At 60.1% G+C, this 20,068-nt stretch overlaps 1 protein-coding gene across 1 annotated transcript; it reads left to right on the forward strand.

Annotated features, from left to right (window-relative positions):
• The first annotated feature begins 2,658 nt into the window (after positions 1-2,658).
• On the forward strand, positions 2,659-19,301 carry LOC119107986 (helicase sen1). The gene is made up of 16 exons (XM_037231574.1): positions 2,659-2,819; positions 3,218-3,393; positions 8,516-8,595; positions 8,958-9,130; positions 9,343-9,489; positions 9,842-9,994; positions 11,121-11,226; positions 11,968-12,141; positions 12,440-12,591; positions 12,982-13,126; positions 14,992-15,177; positions 15,616-15,784; positions 15,817-15,867; positions 16,226-16,351; positions 18,327-18,516; positions 19,125-19,301. Exons 2-16 carry the CDS (start codon positions 3,281-3,283, stop codon positions 19,260-19,262), a joined length of 2,103 nt encoding a protein of 700 aa, XP_037087469.1. The 5' UTR covers positions 2,659-2,819; positions 3,218-3,280; the 3' UTR covers positions 19,263-19,301.
• The last annotated feature ends 767 nt before the right edge of the window (positions 19,302-20,068 follow it).

Below are 20,068 nucleotides of genomic sequence, written 5' to 3' on the forward strand. Positions count from 1 at the left end.
GGACCCGGCGCGCAGGTCCAGCCCGGTCGCCGCGGTCGGAGTTAGCATCAGACGCCGCCTTGTCGCCGCCTTCGAAGAGGCGATGCATTGAGTCGGACTCTGCCGCCGCTGGCCGGCCTGAGCCTGCGCCAGCGCCGGCGCCGGCGCCGACCAGTGGCCAGGCCTTGTCGAGCAGTGAGCGGTTGTGGCCGACCGATGGTCAGCCAGCGGTCAGCGGCCGCCCGGTCAGCGCAGGCTCATCCAGTGACCAGCGAGCGGTCTCCGGTAGTGGCCGCGGTCAGGGTGAGGAGCCAGCCGGCGACCGAGTGGTTGAAGCCGAGTCGTCTGAGAGACGGGGCGCCGGGTCCGGCGCCGCCAACGATAGACCGACAGAGGCGCTGACGACAAGCGGTCTGCCGCTTGCCATCCCCCGCTCTTCCGAAGCTCGTTCTCGTCCGGGGCTCCCCTCGCTCGCCCTTGCAAGACCCGATCCAGACAATGGCCGAATCCCTGAGGCGGATGCGAAGGACAGCAGTGCTAGTGACGTCGAGATTCTGGAGTATGTGCCGGGCCCGACGGTGGTGGGCGCTACTGATGACTCTCCCACTGGTGCCCTGACGCCGGGCACCAGAACACAAACCATGTCGCCGCCGGTGACCGATGTGGCGACCGTGCGTAAGGCCAAGGCGGCTGCCGTTCGACCACCCAATACACCGAACACTGGGTGGATGGATGACGCCGCTGTGCGGCAATGCGACGCCTTGAAATCGGTCACTGAAACTACCGTCTCGGCGCCGGCCTCCGAGCCAACGACCGAGGTGCTCAATGGCGAGGCCGCGGGGAGAGGCGGCGCCTCGGTCACCACCGATGACCACGCCTGCCAGCTGCTCGACGGCGGACCTACGACGAGCGGAGCCCGAGCTGCCGGTGCGGACCACGCCGCCGGTCCTGCCGTCGATGCGCGCGACCGAGGCGCTAGCTCCGAGTCCTCTGGCGGCGAGTCGGTGGAGATTAATGACGTCAAGTGGCCGTGCGGCCGGCTACCGCTGCCGCTGCCCGACGACGAGGCCCTGCTGTCGGCCACGTCCGGATACTCGCAGGATGACGCCGTCATCGTGATCTCGGACGACGACGACTACTTCAGCAGCTCGCAGCCGGCGGTGCGCGCCGCCTCGCCGGGCTCGGACGACGACGACGTCTACGTCCCGTTCAAGCGCATCAAGGAGGAGACCATCGTGGACGAGTTCTGCGACACGCTGCAGATGCCTAGTGTCCAACGGGACGGCGAGACGACCGGCCAGCTGGATGACGACGGCGACGATGAGCTGCTGTGCGAGGTCGCAGAGGCGGCAGAGGCAGCCGAGCGGACGGCGCTGGCCGACGGTCCGCCTGCCGCAGAGCGGGCCAGGTCCCTGCCACCGCCGCCGTCGGCCGCTACATTGGGTCGGGAAGCCAGCCCGCCGCCGTCGGCTGGCGCAACGGGCCGCGGGGCCGGCCCACCAACGTCGGCAGCCACAGTGGGTCGGGAAGCCAGCCCACCGCCGCCGGCTGGCGCAATGGGCCACGAAGCCAGGCCACCGCGGACGGCCGCTGCAGTGGGTCGCGAAGCCAGCGCACCACCGACAGCCGCTGCAGTGGACCGCGAAGCCAGCCCGCCGCCAACGTCGACCGCCACAGTGGGTCGCGAAGCCAGCCGCGAAGCCAGCCGCGAAGCCAGTCCGCCGCCGACGGCCACTGGCACAGTGGGCTGCGAAACCAGCCTGCCGCCGTCAGCACCGTCCGTGCCGTCCTTGCCGCCCTCTCGGCCGCTGTCGGCACCTCGAGCGACTGCTTCTGGGCTGGCCAAGCGGCTCGTGCACATCAGCGGCCGCGTGGTGCCGGTCACGGAATCTGCGCGCGCTCCTATCCGCACCATGGAAGCTCTGCCGCGGCCGCCGCGTGGCCGCCGGCACCGTACCAGCCGCTGCGTCTCGCTGGGGGAGCCACAGCCGCCGAAGCAGCCCGGCCGCCGCCGACTGTCAGAGCAGTCCGCCCCGCCCGAGCCGCCGACGCCTCCCGCCCTCCCGCCATTCGAGCCGCCGCAGCTGGCGCGGCAGGCGGTAGTCGAGCAGCGTCGACCGCTGCTCAAGAATCTGGCCCGACAACAGGTGTCAGAACAAGGGGCCCCGCGCGTGCCGGTTAAGTCCAAGACTGCCGCCAAGGCCAAGCTGACGCAGCGAACGCGCGGGAGCATGCTGGCGGAGGAGATTCGCAAGATTTCCTTCAACAAGAAGAGCTCCAAGTACCTGCCGCGCTCAGAACGGGACACCCCTCGCGTGTCGGCGGCGGCGGCGGCGGCCCCGCCGCTGCCGCCGGCCAGCTCCGCAGCAGGTGAGCCTGCGGCCACCGACCCCCTGCTTCCCGACAGTGTCTCGGGCCGGACCAAGTGCCGTAGGGCGCATGCGCCCCACCCGAGCCTTGCGGCTTTCAACGCGGCGGCGATCGCTACCTCTGCGCCTGCGCCTGTGTCCTCCTCCGCCGCCGCCAACCGTGCCACCGCCGCGCGCACCTCGACCACGCCCGCCGCTGCTCGGCCCTCGAGTTCCACCCCGGCATCGGCTAGCTCCTCGGGCCGGCCTAACGGCGCCGGCCGGCGCGGCGTGGCGGCCGCGCGCGCTGGGCCGCCGGCCGGCGTCGTCACGAGCGAGCGACAGCCTCACCAGACGCGCGTGAGGTTCGCGCCAGAGGACCGGATCTGCCGGACGCAGTTCATCCCGGCGCGCGACTGCACGCTGCGCCTTCCGCCGGCCGTGGGCGAGGTCCTCTGGCACATCCTCGGGTGGCGCTACCCGTGGCTGCAGGTAAAAACGGCAGCGGCAGCGGGCACTGGTCGTGTTTTGTGGGGGCGGGTCACGTCTCGGTGACTTGTGTTAGCATCAGACGAAGAGATGTCAAGAGGAGATGCGGTGGAAGTGGTGCTAGCCGGTGGGCAGTAGTGTTCTTGTACACGTCGGTCGCAGACTGGTTATCTTGGGGAATGTATGCCTGTGTAGTATATGCAGCTCCAGGAATAAATGAACACATGAAGACAAATGCGGGATGACGCAAATGCCAAGGTGTGCTTGTGGTGGGGTTGGTCTGGCTGTGCCGGTCGTGTTTGTAGCCACGTGCTGTAGGTTGGTCGGCCAGTGTCAGCCAGGTCGGCCAGTGGTGCGGGTGTGTGATGGCTTTGTCGCCGCGTGCTCTTGGCTGCCCGTAGGAGGAGAAACGCCATAGGAGGCCACCGCCGGTAGCCGGCGACTTGCCGGTCTCGAAAGTGCTCATGTCCTACAAAAGTCACGCCGACTATGTCGGCACGTTCCAGCCCCTGCTGCTGCACGAGCTGTGGAGCAATGTGTCGCAGGACCACCAGCAGCGCACCACCGCGGATCAGGAGTAAGTGGCTCGCCACTGCGGTCGCCGGACGACTCCGATGAACGTGCCACCTGCGGCGGCGCGGGAGCGGCGCGCTCTGACCGGGCGCGGGCGGGGAGCGCGTGTGAATGACGGCCGGTCGCCGTGTGCCGTCATTGGTCGGGTACCGCTGCGACTGGGCGCTGGAGGCGAGTCGGGACCGGACGCAGAGTCCAGCGTCTGGCGCGAAGCTCACGAACGGTCAGCCGGCCGCGCGGTCGCAGGGTGCTCGTCCGGTGTCTGCTGTCACGCTGCCGCCGACTACACGCTGATGCTGGGCCAGCGCACCCGCAGCGACGGCCGCGTCCCAGCTGTCGACCCATGGCTTTAGCAGTCTCTGCTTGCATTGGGCCCAACCATGTGGGGTGTAAGCCCTGGGAGACGAGCCGCCGCCGGGAACGTGGCCGCCAGCTCCGCTTGTCAGCGACGGCCGGTGTGGTCTTGTCCCCGAGTCCGCTTGTCAGGAGCTATTGCGTTGCCTCCAGATCCGCAGAGCCGTTGTCACGTTTGTGGCGAAACGGCGGCCCGAGTTAGCTGACATGTCATACCATATCACTCAAAGCCGGAACGAAACCGGTGTCCCCGTAGGGCACCTACTTCAGATGGTGTAGGGGACTAGCGCCCCCTCGGGTCCCAGCTTCGGTAGCGGGTAGGCAGCGCAAGCTGCTCATTTCCGGGCCTAGTGACCCTGCGGATAGGTGAACTCCCGCTCCCCTCCATCATTCGGCACTCTCACCACTCATCCTCGTATTGTCGGGGTCGCCGTGCCCTCTCGCTCGCGTCCCCGGGTCGATCAGATCGTGATGGCTGAGGGGCACATCGCGCGAATCAGTCAAGATGCGTCCCAACACTTGACTGATTAGGATACCCGGGGGCGTGGGAAGGGGGGGGGGGGAGGTGGACGCGTAGGTCGCCGTACGGGTCCGGGGGGCTGCCACCTACGCTGCACGCCTGCTGCCCACGGCGGGTTTCCGCTTGGTGCGCCCGACTGAGCGCGGTGGCTGAAGGAGTGAAGGGGCGCAGTGCTGAACCACGGTCAGGCCGGTGAGAGGTCTCCCTGGTTACACCTGTCCATATGGGAGGCCTCATTCCCTCCGGATAGCACCGGGGTAGCCCTGGCGGTAACCACCTCCCGGGGGAGTGTTGTGCGGTCCTCCAGCAGAGCTCCGGGGTGAGTGGGGATCCCCGGTACCGAATGTTTAAAACGACTTGCATGAATTTTCTTTCAACCAACCCCACCGGAAACTGCACCTTTGCTGAGACAACTCGGCTAACGACAGCGATGTTCCATTGGTGCAGCTCGGACTGCTGATGGCAGAGCCCCTCGCCTTTGGCCATATTGAGAGATTTTAACACACTGCGTACCACTTGGGGTTGTGATGACAGCAACCTGCGGAAATGTAGTTTTGAACATTTTATTCACGAGCAGTCACTCTGCGCTTTAAATGCGGAATCCCGGACGTATCTCAGTAGCGTCGCGTCAGGCGTCGGTCTTGGACCTACGTTTGGTGAGCCTGCAGCTCGCGCAGGTTTTTGCGTGGACTAGCCGACGAGCCCGTGGGCGGCGATCACTTCCCAGTGTGGTTAGAGTACCGCGACGAGCCGGTCCTCGGCCCTCCACCACGACGGTGGAATATTGAAAGCAGATTGGGGTGAGTTCGAGTCCCGGCTCGAGGTGGACTTGGGTGCATGGTCCGCGGGTGGTGCAAGCGACTCGATCGGACAGACGTCTGCTCTCTGACCTGCAGCGAACTCAAGAATTACAAAGACATCTGGGGCCTCCCGTCGCACCCCGGTGCGGTGGGGGACGGACGAGTGCCGAGCTGTTGTTACCCGGGCACGAAGACGGGCCTTCCGGGCTTTTGACCGTCACACTACAACCGGCAGTTGAGTTGCATTTAGCGAGGCTAGAGCTTTGGCCCGGTGTGGATCTCAGCTCAGTATTCCGCGGTCCCGGTGCCGTTTTACAGGTTGGTGAGCCGGACATTCCTAACGAGATGCGTGACGACATAATCCGACATCTGTGTACTGGACCTTCTCGTAGCCATTTTGGAATCGTCTTTGGAAGCGAGACGAATTTCTGAGTGCTTGGCGAGAAGCTGTTGTGGTGCCCCTTTCGGCACCAGGGAAGAGCGGCAAAGACCAGCTTCACTACAATCCCATCTCTCTGGCATCTTCGCTGCTTAAGCCGATAGAGAGGCCCGTCAATGGTATTTTTGGTTAATCCCTGTGTGGCTTTAGGAAACACCGTGGAACGCTTGACCATCTTCTTACCTTGGGTACCGTTGTTCGTGCTACTTCTAAACAGCGTTGCGTGTGGGGGATGTCTTCTGCGACAAAGAGGTTGCTTACGACACCGAATGTTTTCGCGTCTGCGTTGGTCATCAATTCTCTCATCGCTTATTACAACGAAGCGATGAACCCCAGGGTGGTGTACTATGGGACGCGCTTTTTGCGCTTGAGATCGACGACGCCTGAGACGTATTGCCTCAGTTCATAAGTCGCTCGCTGTTCGTCGACGATCTTCCAATCTGGTGCAGGTCGTCTCTTACCTCAGCGATGGAGCGTCAGTGGCAACTAGCCGTAACATGTTCGGAGAAATGGGCGACGCTCAATGGTTTTCAATTCTCCACGTTAAAAACAGAAGGCATGCACTTTTGTTGCCCTTGTAATCGCTGCCAGGGTGTAGCGATTTGAATGTATAGCGAAACGATCCCATCTGAGCCTGTTGTCCCACCCCTGGACGTGCAATTTGATCGCGTCGTCGTCCTGAAATCCTAATCGTCCTGATTGATCGTCGTGAAGTGCATTGCACGCATAGCACGCAGTCATATGGTGCGGACAGGAAAACCGCGGTTGGTTTTACAGCACGCTTTTACTCTTCTATCGTTCCCTTATCAGATCCAAGCTCGATTATGCTTCTTTTGTTTACGACGCGGCTAGTAACTTAGGGAAGCGCTCATTGAGGGCAATCCATCATACTGCCGTGCGCATCACTACAGTAGTATTCAGGACCTATCCGACGACAAGCCTCGATCGATGCCCGCGAGTCCCCTTTGCCCACCACGGGAAATATTCTAGGCATGAGATATGCCTGTTAATTGGCGCAGTTCCCCGACCACCCAAGATATAAATGAGTGTCTCTTCGGGCAGAACAATGCGCGTGTTTCTGACTGGGAGAGGTCATAAGATGCGTTCTTTTGTGTGAGGATATTCGTACTTTCACAGGAATGTGGCGTCTGCACGCGGCATGCGATTCGTTGCGAAATTCCTGAGACCCCTCCATTCGCGCATCTGTCTGTCATCTGTCATACCGGGATCACAAGGAGACTTACACGGGCGGACCAGAAGCGCATGCCGGTGTTGGATGCGCTTTTGTGCAGCGCCTTATCACCCGGTCTTTCGCTTTGCTGGGTCATGTATCGGTCTACACGTCCGAACTAGTAGCCATTTTTAGAGCGCTCTATTTCATAGTACGGGGCAGTGACGATCGACACGCAGTTTGATCGCACTCTTTTATCAACCTTACGGCTTTGCAGGATTTTGATTCATGGCCTCCTTTCGTTCACGTTTAGCTCTCGTTATTATGCTGTTCCGACCCGGTAAGTAGGTTGTATTCTACTTGATACCGAGTCACGTTGGTACATCGAGCAATGAAGTAGCTGATGCCGCGGCGAAGCGTGCCACACACACACAAGTCGCTTCCCCACTATGACAGTCCCTGCCAGCGACCTGTATGCAGAAGTAACCGCATTCACGCACAAGCAGTGGCAAACGAATTGGGATGTGCACACTGCCAGCAAACTGAGAAGGACCGGTCGGGACCATGGACGTCCAGCTGCCGTAAGTTAAGGCGGGATAAAGTGATCCTATGCCGCCTGAGTACATACGCGACTCACCGATGCCTGTTATGTGGGGAAGATCAACCGCGGTGTCCTCGCTGTGGGGAGCGTTACACCGTGCGTCATGTCTTGATAGATTGTGCGCACCTCGCTTTGGAACGCGTGCGCCATTTTGGATCAGGTTCCGTGCGCCATACGCTGTCTGGCATCTTCGGGGATGACTCGAGTTCGGTAAACGACGGTCATGTTTTAGATTTTGTTGAAGACGTGCATTTCATGCCAAATACCGTACGTAAGATTGTTTCCGTGCTTTTTTTCGCGCATCTGTCAAATAAAAAGTAAGTGGTGGACGCCATATGACCGTTACACCCGGCGCGCTCTAAAGCCCTTATCACGATCATCAACGATACCAGTGTCCCCAGCTCAGAGGGTTAGAGGGCCCATCTGCGTGAGCCCACGTCCCACAGCGCAGCTTTCATCGATACATCCCGAAATGTCGGGGGATGAGCCAAACACTTTCTTGAGTGACGAAATCACTCAAGTGAAAGAAATTCAGTTCATCGACGTCTTTTTTAGCGGGGGGGGGGGGGGGTAACAGTATGTTCCCCCTTGCTCTTAGCGCGGCTTAACGCTTGCGATTGTCGTGCTACCGCACACTTCCGGCTCGCTTTGGTCCGTCGCACATGTGATTACTGCGTTACGACGCACGCCCGGGCCGGCCGCGGCTTGTCTGCATGCAGCTGTCTCTCCCTCGCCTCGCCCACTGCTGCATGTGGCCTTAGCAGCCCGCCCTTTTCGTTTGTCTGCTGTGTGAAAAGTGATCATAACTGACATTGATCGGCTCAGTCAGTGACATTAGGCAAGAGACACGTAGACCCCGTTGTTCCCTCTATTTCATTTCGACGAACGCAGTGCACGTCGCCGTTGTCCCATTTTTTAATTTCATCGTGTCCCGCGACCGCTCGGGGCACGGGGCCCATCAAATGAAATACCACTTTGTTTCTAAATTTGGCGAAATGCTGGCCTTGTAAGAAGACAGCTCACAGCGAAACGGAATGTATGAAATTAGTCGCGAAGGCATGCCGGAATTTTCCACATATTTAGCTAAAAAAACAACTAGCGTAATTGTTCAAGAAAGCTTTTACGCGGTGGCTCAAAATACGTGCATTTGGTCGCCATGGTCAGGCGCGGTGCTCTTGCTGTTTTGATATTGAAACATTTTTGCATTATTCACTATGACTTCTTGTGTATTTGATTTTCAGGGCCATGATAAAAATTAACAAGCAGACCAGTGTCAAAATTCGACCGGGGACGCGATGTCTCCTCCAACTGCGCTGTGAAGGTTCGTCATGAATCAACAACTCTTCGAAGAGTGGTGTTCGCCATGTACCTGCACATCTGCATGGTGGACATGGGTGGATGTACTATGCGTGTGTTTGGCTCAAAGAAGCTCCTCGGGCGCCGCGCTTGATCTGGATGTCACGCGAATCACTGACAGACAATATGTACTCGAGCACCTCCAGATACCGAATATTGAAAATACTGATACGATTACTGCCTCGGCATGCACTAGCGCGGTTTACCGTAGCGCGGCCGCGAACGCTTTGTATCAGCATTAGTATGTACGAGCCTGGGCGGCTGTGTCGCCGATCACGCGTCCGGACCGGTCGCCGTCGCGGCCAGCTGATGGTGCGTGTCCGGCAGCGCTGATCTCGGCCCGGCGGGATGCCACCCACCCAGAGTTGGGCGCCTTGGTGGTGGTGGATCTGCCGCAGCGGACCCAGCAGGGTGTCCCAGCGCGGCGCGCGTTCGTCCAGGCGTTTGCCTACGTCGAGCACCTCAAGCGGCAGGCGCTGGGCAGCGCCCAGCTCAGACAGGTGAGCGGCTTCACTGCATTTAGAGACGTTCTCTGTGGATTTCGGTCGTATTTCGCACGGACAGGAATGCACCGCTGCGTTGTGACTGTCTGGGGTGGCCGTCGCGCGGCCGACGCCATCGCTGCCGCCATGGCGTCGGCCGCGCTGTCGTGGTGCCGGCCGCGGCTGCTGGGTGGCGCGGCCGTCTGACGGCGGTGCGCGGCGCCCGCCAGAGGCTGGAGCAGTTCGCCGGCGTGCTGCGGGACGGGCTCAGCGCGGAGCAACGGCTCGGCCAGTACGCAATCGCCAGCTGCACGCTGCTGCTGCGGCACCGCGAGGGGCTGGCCGAGGGCCACTGGGACCTACCGGTCAAGATGTCGGTAAGTGGTGCGCGGCGGCGCGTCTGACATCGGGCCGGCCATGATTGGAGTAGCCGCCGGGCGGAACGGAGATGATTGGTTCGTTCCTTTGGGAAAAACCTCCGCGGGCATTTGTGAGCATGCACTTCTAAGTTGCCTCGTCTAAACTGTTGGCACCAGGAACCCTTCTCTAAAATATCCTATAAAAACATGTTAAGACCCAGACCCTCGCTGACACGTGAGGGACAACGGCCAACTGTATGGTGATGCTGCCGTGCCCGGCCTGGCCGCCTCTCCTGCCACCGCTGCCTCGCCTTGGCTGGCCACACGTCGCAGCTGTCCGGACCTAACGCGCCCCCCGTCGCGGCCGCAGTCGGTCAGCTACATCCGCTCCGACCTGCGGCTCTTCTCGTCCGTGCGCCAGCTGGGCGAGTCGCCGCTGCTGCACGCCCTGCTCGACCCTGTCCGCTGGCAGGACGTGTACCGGCTGCCGGAGCTACCGACCGGGCTGCCGGCCGGCACCGAGGTCAGCTGGCCAGACCTTGGTCCCCGCCGCTGTCTGGGGCCGGGTGCGCGCCGCGCCGCGCCGCGCCGGCGCCCGTTCCGTCGGGTGCCTGAAGCCGCGTCCGTGTTTGCACATGGTTGCAGATGTATGCTGGCGTTACCGTATAGTTGTGGGTTCGCTGCTGCGCTGGCTCGTGCCCCATGAGTGTAGAGTTCTTTGCTGGCATTCGCCGTTCTTTAATATACCAGAAGGCACTGGTTAAACGATGTGACCCTGAGTACGCCTTGGAACTTCGAGTATGGACCAATGCTTGCTAAATAGCGTCGTTCAACTAGCGTCTCCTCGGATATGGGAAGTTGATAATGTCAGCAGAGGAACTCGGAGCCCATAATGCCGATAAGCCAGGAGTTCAACGTCTTTCTTGCTTATATCAAATTTGCTCGTGGTTGTAAATCCGCATTGCGGCCGCCGTAGCTCTAGAACCATTCTTACGTTTGTGCGTGGTGGGATAATGGTATCTGTGTCTGCACATCTGCAATAACGGGGCAAGCATCGCGGCACGGAATGTTTCGCCAATAAATAATTTCGTTCGACTGAAATCTGGCGATCGGATGTCGTGGTCACCGTTCGCTTTAGAGGCGCTGCAGAGCGCGGGCTTTGGTGCCAGAACCTTAAACAGTTAAAAAGATATACACCGAATTCGTTGCTTTCTTTTAACAAATTCATTGCGGACCTTTAATTGGTTTACATAGTTGTATGATGTGCTAGTGTTTCTTAATGGCTGAAGGTTAACTTACGCCTGTGTTTGTGCATGGTTGTGGACTGGCACTTGCGCTTACGCATGGTCTAGACCCGTACTCGTGTTCACACATGGTTGTGGACGCACACTTGTGCTTGTGGACTTTGGTCGTGGACTTGCGTTTTCCAGTCGTCATTGGCGCTTTAGGACACGCTTGGCAGCCGAGACGTTGCGTGTGTCGTAGCCTAGTTGAAGAGGCCGGGTAGGAGCTCCAAAAGCCCCCAAGCCCCAGCTCCGACAGACGTCTGTCACCGCCTATCCCCCGTGCCACTGCCAGCCGCCGGCCCCGGCCTCGGCGAGGCCCGGAGAGTGGGCCCTGCCGCGACTGACGCCCCGCCTCGCCGGCAGCACGCGGCGCTGAACGCCACGCAGCGGGACATAGTGCTGCGGGTGGCGCGAGCAGTGACGGACCGACCCGACCGGCCCAGCATCAGTGTGATCCGCGGACCACCAGGTGGGTGCCGCGGCCCGCCCGACCGACCGCCCGCTTGCCATGGGGTGTGCGGCTGGTAGGATGTCTGTTAAAGACCAGAGGGATCTGTTTAAGACCGGATGGATCGAAGGGCGGCTGCGGTCAGACGACGCGCCAGTGCACGAGTTGCGAGCGGCTCTCAAATTGTAGGAGATAGCGCAGTCAGCACCGCATAGCATACGCGAAGCTTTTGCAGTTCGAAAACTACGCACAATATACCTGCCGCACCGCGTGCTTCTTGACACACTGGCACGTGATGTTCCTCGGGCAGTCTGCCAGCGCAGTGTCACATACGTATTGTGATAGACCTAATAAACAGTGAAGTTGCCATGAAGTATTTCAGTGCGATTCTAAATGGCAGCCTATCTCGTATAAATTAGGAGCAGCACGGGGACGCGTCGAAGGCTGCTCTCGATAACGCGCACGTTACCGCGCCATCATGGTCATACTGAACACCGCTGGGGTCCGTGGGGTCGGAAGCCAAGCAGCTTTTGGGAAGAATGGACTATTCTTGTGTTTTGACCACATAAATTGGCACCGAAACGGATGTGGGCGCGTGCAACAATTCGGCTTGGTTGGCTGCACCCATGCTTACCATAAGCACTTGCAGCCAAATGCCGCGCAACTGATTACCGTCACCCGCCGGCGGCGGCAGTGGCCAGGCCGTACTCTGGCCCAGCGGAGGGCGACGTCGCCCCTGACGTGCTCACGGCCCGGCCTCAGGCACCGGCAAGACGCGGCTGGTGGTTTCGCTTGTGAAGCAGATCCTGTTCTCGGCTGGCGCGGAGCAGGACCGGCGCGTGCTCCTCTGTGCCCCCTCCAACGCCGCTGTCGATGAGGTCGCCAAACGGCTGCTGGAGGAGCGTGCCGTTCTGACGCGGCGGACCCCAGGCTCACGTGCGTATGCCCGCACAGACGGGGCGGGGGCGGGGGCGACCTGACCGGCCTGCGTGTGGGCCGGCCGGGCCCAGCAGCACCGGCCGCGGTGCCGCCGTACCGGTCCCGGCGGCTCCACCGATGTTTGCTGATATGCGCTAGTGCTGCCAGCTGCCAGTCGCTCCGGTTTGGACTGTGGAGACCGTTCTCGGCGTGTTGTAGTGTCTGACGGTGGAGGAGCGGCTCGAGTATTCCGTGCGCGGCTTCGCCTCATCAGGCCGGTGCGGCTCCGTCCTCACGCGCGTCGTGCGTCTCGCAGCGAACGTCCCGGAGATCCGCGTGGTACGCTTCGGCCGCCGCTCGCAGATCGCCGATGCCGTCGCGCGCATCAGCCTGGATGAGCTGGTGGACGCCAACGTCAAGCAGCTGCTGAAGAAGCAGGTGCCGCAGAGTGCCAGCTGTAGTCACGAGGTGGGGGCCGCTCGCGCGGAGGCGGAAGAGCGGGGCGGCGTGCCTGGCAACTTCGGCTCGGTCTGGGCCGCTGGGAGGGGCGCGGAATCGATTCGTTTGAAAATGCGTGTGAGGGAAGCCGGCGATGTGTTGGCGCTGCTCGCTGAAGTCATGTATGAGACATCTCATCTGTGTGGCAAACGGCGAATGTTGCGGTTTGGGTAGCTGCTTCATGTTCAGTCAGTTGAATGCTGCGCGTTTTGCACCACTTCCAAGAGAAGCTCTCCTGTGGGTTCGGTGCGGCAACTGAACGGTGTTTGATGGGCGCTGCATGGCCGCGCGTCGGCAGCGTTCGTAGACCAGGGGTGACCTGCCGCTGACGCGTCCCCGGCACCGCCCGCCTGTGCACAGATGGCACAGATGAAAATGCGGATCCGCACGATTGAGGAGAAGCTGCAGAAGCTGAAGCCGGGTGACGGTGACGAGCACGAGCTGCGCACCGCGCTGCGGGACCTGGTCGAGCAGCGCAGGGGTCTGCAGCAGCCGGCCGCGGTTAGTGAGCATCCAGAGTCCGTCCGCCATGTCCCGCCGCTTTGGATGGGACGCGAACCGTTCAGATGTTACGCAAGGTGGGGTGGTGTGTATGATCGTGCAGCCGGGGGTGCTCCAGCCTCAGTGTTGGCTGGTGTCCCCTTGTCTCCGGTGACGGTAGCGTAGCCGCCATCAGGAACGCATTCAGAGATGATACCGGAGGCCACGTGTTCCTTCCCTCCCCCCACTCCCCACCCTCACAACGAAATTATGCATGCGTACCGCACCTGGTCTCCAATCACGCGCCTTTGTGCCGCGCCCGTCGTGTTTTGAGTGGCATTCTCTCTCTCTCTCTCCCTCTCTCTCTCTCTCTCTCTGCTCTCTCTCTCTCTCTCGCTCCTCTCTCTCTCCTCTCTCTCTCTCTCTCTCTCTCTCCTCTCTCTCTCTCTTCCTCTCTCCTCTCTCTCTCTCTCTCTCTCTCTCTCTCTCTCTCTCCTCTCCTCTCTCTCCTCTCTCTCTCTCTCTCTCTCTCTCTCTCGATCTCTCTCTCTCCTCTCTCTCTCTCTCTCTCTCCTCTCTCTCTCTCTTCTCCTCTCTCTCTTCTCTCTCCTCTCTCTCTCTCTCTCTCTCTCTCTCTCTCTCTCTCTCTCTCTCTCTCTCTCTCTCTCTCTCTCTCTCTCTCTCGCTCTCGCTCTCTCTCTCTCTCGCTCTCTCGCTCTCTCGCTCTCTCTCTCTCCACCTTCCGACCCTCATATCCCGATGCCACGGGCGTCCCTGGCCGCTCGGACCCCACTGACCCAGCTACTCGCCCCATGTCCCCGGCTTCCAGGTGGAGGACAGGACCTGCAGCGGCTGAAGGAAGCAGCGGGACCAGCTGCTGAAAGGTGCCACTGTCATCGCTACGACTGGCCAGTTCCGTACGCAGCTCCTGACCAAACGTCTTTCAGTCGTGAGTGCGATGGTGTTCGGCCTCGGCCTTGCTTCGCCGACCTCGGCTGGCGTTCTACACTGGCTGCTGTGGCCTGTGGTGATCAGTGGCGGCTGCGCGAAATCCACGTGATTGTGCACGACGCGGACGCACCAGCGGGCTTAGTTGAATGCGCTTCTCTCGTGTGGGGGCTCAATTGCCCCCCCCACCCCCATGAGATCTCGGAAACTAAGATATGTCGAGGCACCCAAATTCACAGGTTGGTATGACCTTGCGTTTCGAATCGCATGTGTCAAAATTTGAGGTTCGTATTTCATGACTTGGGTTCGAGTGATGTCAAAAGGCCAAACTCTAGATGGTGTCCCAAAGTGCCCTCAGACCCTCGTCATGCAACCGCCCACGCACCTAAATGCCTGTTGTTAACAGAAGGTCAGTGGTGTTCATCTGGGACCAGTTAATTTGGTGTGACTTTCAAAGATTAAGGTGACCAAAAGATCCGCTATCAATTGCCCTGATATGCATGTTTGGCGCGGCTGCGCCGCGCCGTCCGGAAATCATTCGGAGCAAATTTCGAGGCAGGGAAGAGGTCAAGCTGACCCCCAAACCTGGACGCGTGTTAAGCTCGGCAAGGCCACCTGACATGTATTGTCGTGAGGTTGCTAGCTCAGTCGACATGCCAACTGAATCCTTCAATGGAAAAGCTGCATTTGCATTTCAACTCGGTACCAGCTGCAGTAATGGTGTATGGTAAGCATGAGCACATTTTCGACCGCACCTGCCGTTCGTTCACGGTGCATGAACATCACCTGTGGGCCTGCAGACGCCCCTCGCAGTCGGCCAGGCTTGTATCGTTGATAGACGCGTCCGTCGGCTCTCAGTAAACGGTTGTCAGTTGTGTCAGGTGGTAGAACGGCGGTAGCGAGCGCGATGCGGCCGGGCCGAACGGCGCGCGCCGCCTGCAGCCGCCGTCACCCGGATGTATCGTCTGACCTCGGCTGGGTCACGGAGGCCGTCACCGTTCACCTGTTGCATCGTGGACGAGGCAGGCCAGTGCACGGAGCCAGACGTGCTCATTCCACTCGAGTACGGCATCAAGAAGCGGTGCTGGTCGGCGACCGGCCCAGCTGCCGCCCACCGTCGTGTCCGAGGTACCGTCAGCCAGGCTCGCTCCTTTACCGGCTGTGAAACACGGGCACTGGCGGGCTGTGGTCCGCCTCCATTCCTCCCCGCTGCCCTCTCCCCGCTCCCCGGCAGTAAGCCCTGGTGGCGGCCCGCGCTCCACTCAGGCCGAATGTAACCCAGGGTGCAGCGCGGAGCAGGGCCTGTGTCCGCTGCCTCACCCGCTACCTCCCTCTCCTTTCCGTCGCCGTGCTGTTCGTCCCTTCCCGCTCCCGTGTCGCGGTTAGTCAGTGCACCACGTGCCGAAACGCCTTCGAGTGCACGTACCGCGAGGCCTCTGTGCGCTACGTTCCGCCAGTTCTCCGGGCACCCGTGCTGTGTCGCTGTGCGCACGCACGCACGCATGCGCACCCATGCTGCTGTTCCCGCCTCCACCAGCTGACCCGGCCGCCTTGTTGGGCCCCCAGACGGCGCAACAGTATGGCTGGCCCGTCCGCTCCTGAAGCGGCTTTACCAGCTGTTCCTGGCCTCGAAGGAGACGAGCCCTGTGGTGATGCTCACGGACCAGTACCGCATGCAGCCGGACATCTGCCGCTGGCCGGCCCGCTACTTCTACGGCGACCGACTGCGCTCGCTGCCGGTCGCCCGCCGCTGCCGCGCCTCCGCAGCTACCTGGTGCTGGACGTCTGTGGGGCGCGCGAGACCAGCCACGCCAACGGGTGAGGGCGGTGCGGACGGCGGCCGGCGGCCGGCTCGCGGCTCCGGCGGTCCGGCGATCGAGAGTGGGCCGCCGATCGCAGCTGGAGTGTGTCTGACCGAGCCAGAGGTCACGCTCAGTGTGACCTAACATGGCGAAGGCTAGGTGTAGGCATGACACTTTTATTTGTGAATGTTCTTCGATGCTAGGCGAAAGTGGGCCGTTTTGCACTGTGGCGCGGTTGCCATCTCCACCATTAAGCACTGGATAATTTGCTGGGCTGAAGATATCACAGACTCGATGAACGTGGCGACAAGAAATGTTGAAAACATGTCAACGAGTGGTGCATTGTTGCGACAGGGGCTTCTCGAATGAGAAAGAGGCGACTTGGTGGTGAAACTCAGCGAGATCGCGCTGCGCGTGGCCAAGAGCAGAGCCCCCTCCATCGGCATCATCACCCCGTACCGCAAACAGAGGCAGCTCCTCCTGGACAAGCTCAAGCAAAGGTGAATGTCGCACGCGGCCGCAAATATTCTCCTCGGCGTTGGCTTTCCGACACTCCACCTGCGAGCACTTCCGTGCCCGCATCATCCCCGCCATGATGCCTCTGACTGGGTGTCCCAGACACGCCGTCACGGACCGGGGCTTCCTAATCATTCTGTCAGGGACTGGGGCACTCTAGGCATCCTGTCACGGACCGGGGCTTGTCCTAATCATTCTGTCAGGGACCTGGGGCATTCTAAGTATCCTGTCATGGATCGGGGCTGTCCTAATCATTCTGTCAGGGACCTGGGGCATTCTAAGTATCCGTCATGGATCGGGTGTCCAACGCTTTCTGAGTGGACTTCCAAGACTTTCGGTATCCAAGTCTTTTGGGTGGCAGGGAATTTTACGTGCTGGCACTGGCACTAGCACTAGCACTAGCACTAGCACTAGCACTAGCACTAGCACTAGCATTAGCATTAGCACTAGTGCTAGCAGCATTAGCACTAGCACTGGGACAGGCACTAGCACTGGTGCTGACACTGGCACTGGCACTGGCACTACCACTACCACTACCACTACCACTACCACTACCACTAGCACTAGCACTAGCATTAGCATTAGCACTAGCACTAGCACTGGTATAGGCACTAGCACTGGCACTGGCACTGACACTGACACTGGCACTGGCACTGGCACTGGCACTAGCATTAGCACTAGCACTAGCACAAACACTAGCACTGGCACTGGCACTGGCACTGGCACTGGCACTGGCACTGGCACTGGCACTGGCCACTGGCCTTGGGGGGGGGGGATATTTGAGGCTGCTTGAACTGTAATTAGCCAACTCAGTGACTGTTCAATAACAAAGTTAGCTCGTTGAAGCTTAAGGGCAATGCTCCACATTTGACGATATTTAGGCAAGGATCAGATATGACGAAGTAACCTCACTTGCAACTATTGGACAGCAAATTTGTACTATATAGGTGTGTTGTTGCAAGCCTATGTTATCACGATATTCCCTTTTTGTGAGTGTCCTCCTCAGTATGCGTCATTTGATAACATCATGGAACTTTTTATGACGTCTGAGGGGTCGCCCAACTGGCCGTGCAAAATTGGCACCGTAGCGGACGGGCTAACTCACTTGTATGGCAGTACATCAACTTCTCGTGAGGTATCTTGCTAATCGGTGCGGTGTTTCCCGAACACAACTATTGATACGCAAGGGAGAACAATAAAGATTTCTTTGATTACCAGTCTTATTTCCGCCGTAACTCGTGTCATTGTCCAATATCCTGTGTGATGCACCACAAACGTGATTTCCGTTTGAAACTCACGCTGAACGAACAACATTGGTTGGCAGCAAGTTGAAGTCCGTGGGTGCCAGAAGCATGTGTATATGACCTTGAGCACATGGCTTGTGGGCGACAGCACGGGCGTGAAGCTCCCATGGCGTCATGTATGCCTGGGCAGCCTTGAAAAAGTCGGCGCGAAATAGTCTGTACAAGTTCGCGGCCGTCTAGCTTACAAACAAGAGGGTTCCAAGTCTTAAAAAGGGCAGGGCTGTGAGTTGCACTGGTTGATCTTCAAAATGTCTCTCTCAGCCTAAAACGGCATGCGAATGTAAAACACTGGTTTTAAGCCGGAAATTGTGTTGTCTGTTTTTCTTTTGCTTGTGCGCGTTTGATTCAGCGATCAACCTGAAGCTGTAACTAATTTGCATTTGGAGTGAAGCTCTTGTGGTGGATGATCGGATAAAATCGTTTTCCTGTCTGCAGATCCATGAATTACCATTGCTCCTAGGGCTCTCTGGAGTCGTGGCCACACCATTGCGGGCTTGTTGCCATATCTGTCTTTGCAAGCGCAGTCGTGACATTGTGCGGACCACGCAATGCGTCAAATGGCCTGCGGTTAAGCAATGACGTCCGAAGCAGGTGGAGGCCCCGCCGGGAGGGCGCCCGGTGGAGGTCGCGTTTTGACGGGCGTCGGCCGCCGCAGGGCCTTGTCCGTCGACGTGCAGACGGTGGACGGCTTCCAGGGCCAGGAGCGCGACATCGTCGTGCTCTCGTGCGTGCGCTCCAATGGAGCCGGCAGTCTCGGCTTCCTGGACGACCGGCGGCGCCTAAACGTGGCGCTGACGCGCGCCCGCTGCTGCCTCTACGTGTGCGGCCACCTCGGCACGCTGAAGGTGAGCCACGCGCTGATGCGTGCGCTGGTGATGTGATTGTGGTTGGCGTCTGTGATTGTGATTGGTGTTGTCTGTGATTGTGGTTGTGTGACCCTGATGTGAGGCGCGGAGCTGGTGCGGATGATGATGACCATGTCGCGTGGTCTCACTATTCTGCCCGTGGTTTGGGCTCGCCTCGTGGGCTGACAATCGGCCAGAGACTGACCGACAGTCCAGAGACTGTCTCCGGACTTGAGACTGCCCAGACTCCTGACCGACTGCCGAGCGCTGGGCCGGGGCCGCGGCTGCGTTCAGACCTTGTCCGAGGCGTACGCGAGGAGCGACTGCAGCCACGTGGTCCGACCGTAGGTGGCCGCTGTGTGCGCACGCCGCTGCGGTGTCGGGTGCGCCCCCGTGAAGGTCAGCTCGGCGGAATGCACTTGCAGTGGGGGTCGCCGGCCGTGCCTCCCGCGGGGCGCGCGCGTCTGCCAAGCCGCCGCGCTGGGCTGGCTCGGCCGCCCGCCGCGGCCCGTCAGCGGCGCCACACCGCTGCACGCGCCGCGGTGTGGCGCCGCTGGCGGGCCGGCCGACCACCGCCTGCCGCTGTGACGTCGGCTTCGCTGCTTCAGGCGGACCAGGTCTGGTCGCACCTGATCCAGGACGCCCGTGAACGACGGATGGTGGTCACCGTGCCCAACGAAGCTATCTGCGACCAGTTTCTGGAGTCACGGCTATGCAGCGACACGTCCGGCTCCGTTGTCAACTAGTGCCTTCAAGGCCGACCAGTAGATGGGGCGTCGCTCAGATTTCTTGCGCCTGTTTTTATGATGATGCGACCACGGAGTTGGTGGGGGAGGGGAGGGGGCGCACTCCGTGTTAAAGAGAGTGGAATGATTTACTGTGGTGGAGCTGTGACGTTTTTTACCAAGGCGGCCACTGCCCTTCTTTGCGCGATTCTTATCACTGCGATGCTGTATGCAGTCTTCCTAATTTACCAGCTTTTGTGCGATTTGGGATAAGTACGATACGTTAAGTTACCTGCTTTGTACACTTCAGCTGGCATGTATGGCTGAGGCTGCATTTTGACGAGACATTTGACCTGAAGGTGCGACAGAGAGGATAAACTTCGAGCCCTTTAGCAGTGGTAGTACCGGTATCGGAGCGGGGATCGTAGCGTTGTGCGGATGGGCCAATGGGCCCCGGGCTCGCCGAGGCCGTGCCGCTGGATAGACTAGGAGAGTGCCGCACTGCTGCGGGGCCATGGCGCCCCGGGCTCGCCGTGGCCGTACTGCTGGATGGACTGAGAGAATGCCGCACTGCTGCGACGCGCTCGCCGCTGCAGAGCAGCACTGTCCACCTCTCCTGCGTTGTTTCCGTGTTATTCCAGCCCAGTTCACGAGGGGGTTCGGCAGCCGGCCTGTGTCACGTTGGTGCTAACACCTGCGTCGGAGCAGGCGTCGGGCACAAGCAAAGGCCTCGACGAGGGTAATCATCCGAGCGAACAAACAGCACCACGTTTGTCTGTGCTGTGAACCTTTGATGCATTGAAATAAATGATACGAATAGAGCGGAG

This window comes from Pollicipes pollicipes, unplaced genomic scaffold, assembly GCF_011947565.3.
Source record: "Pollicipes pollicipes isolate AB1234 unplaced genomic scaffold, Ppol_2.1 Scaffold_6686;HRSCAF=7923_pilon_pilon_pilon, whole genome shotgun sequence".
Classification (NCBI taxonomy): Eukaryota; Metazoa; Arthropoda; class Thecostraca; order Pollicipedomorpha; family Pollicipedidae; genus Pollicipes; species Pollicipes pollicipes.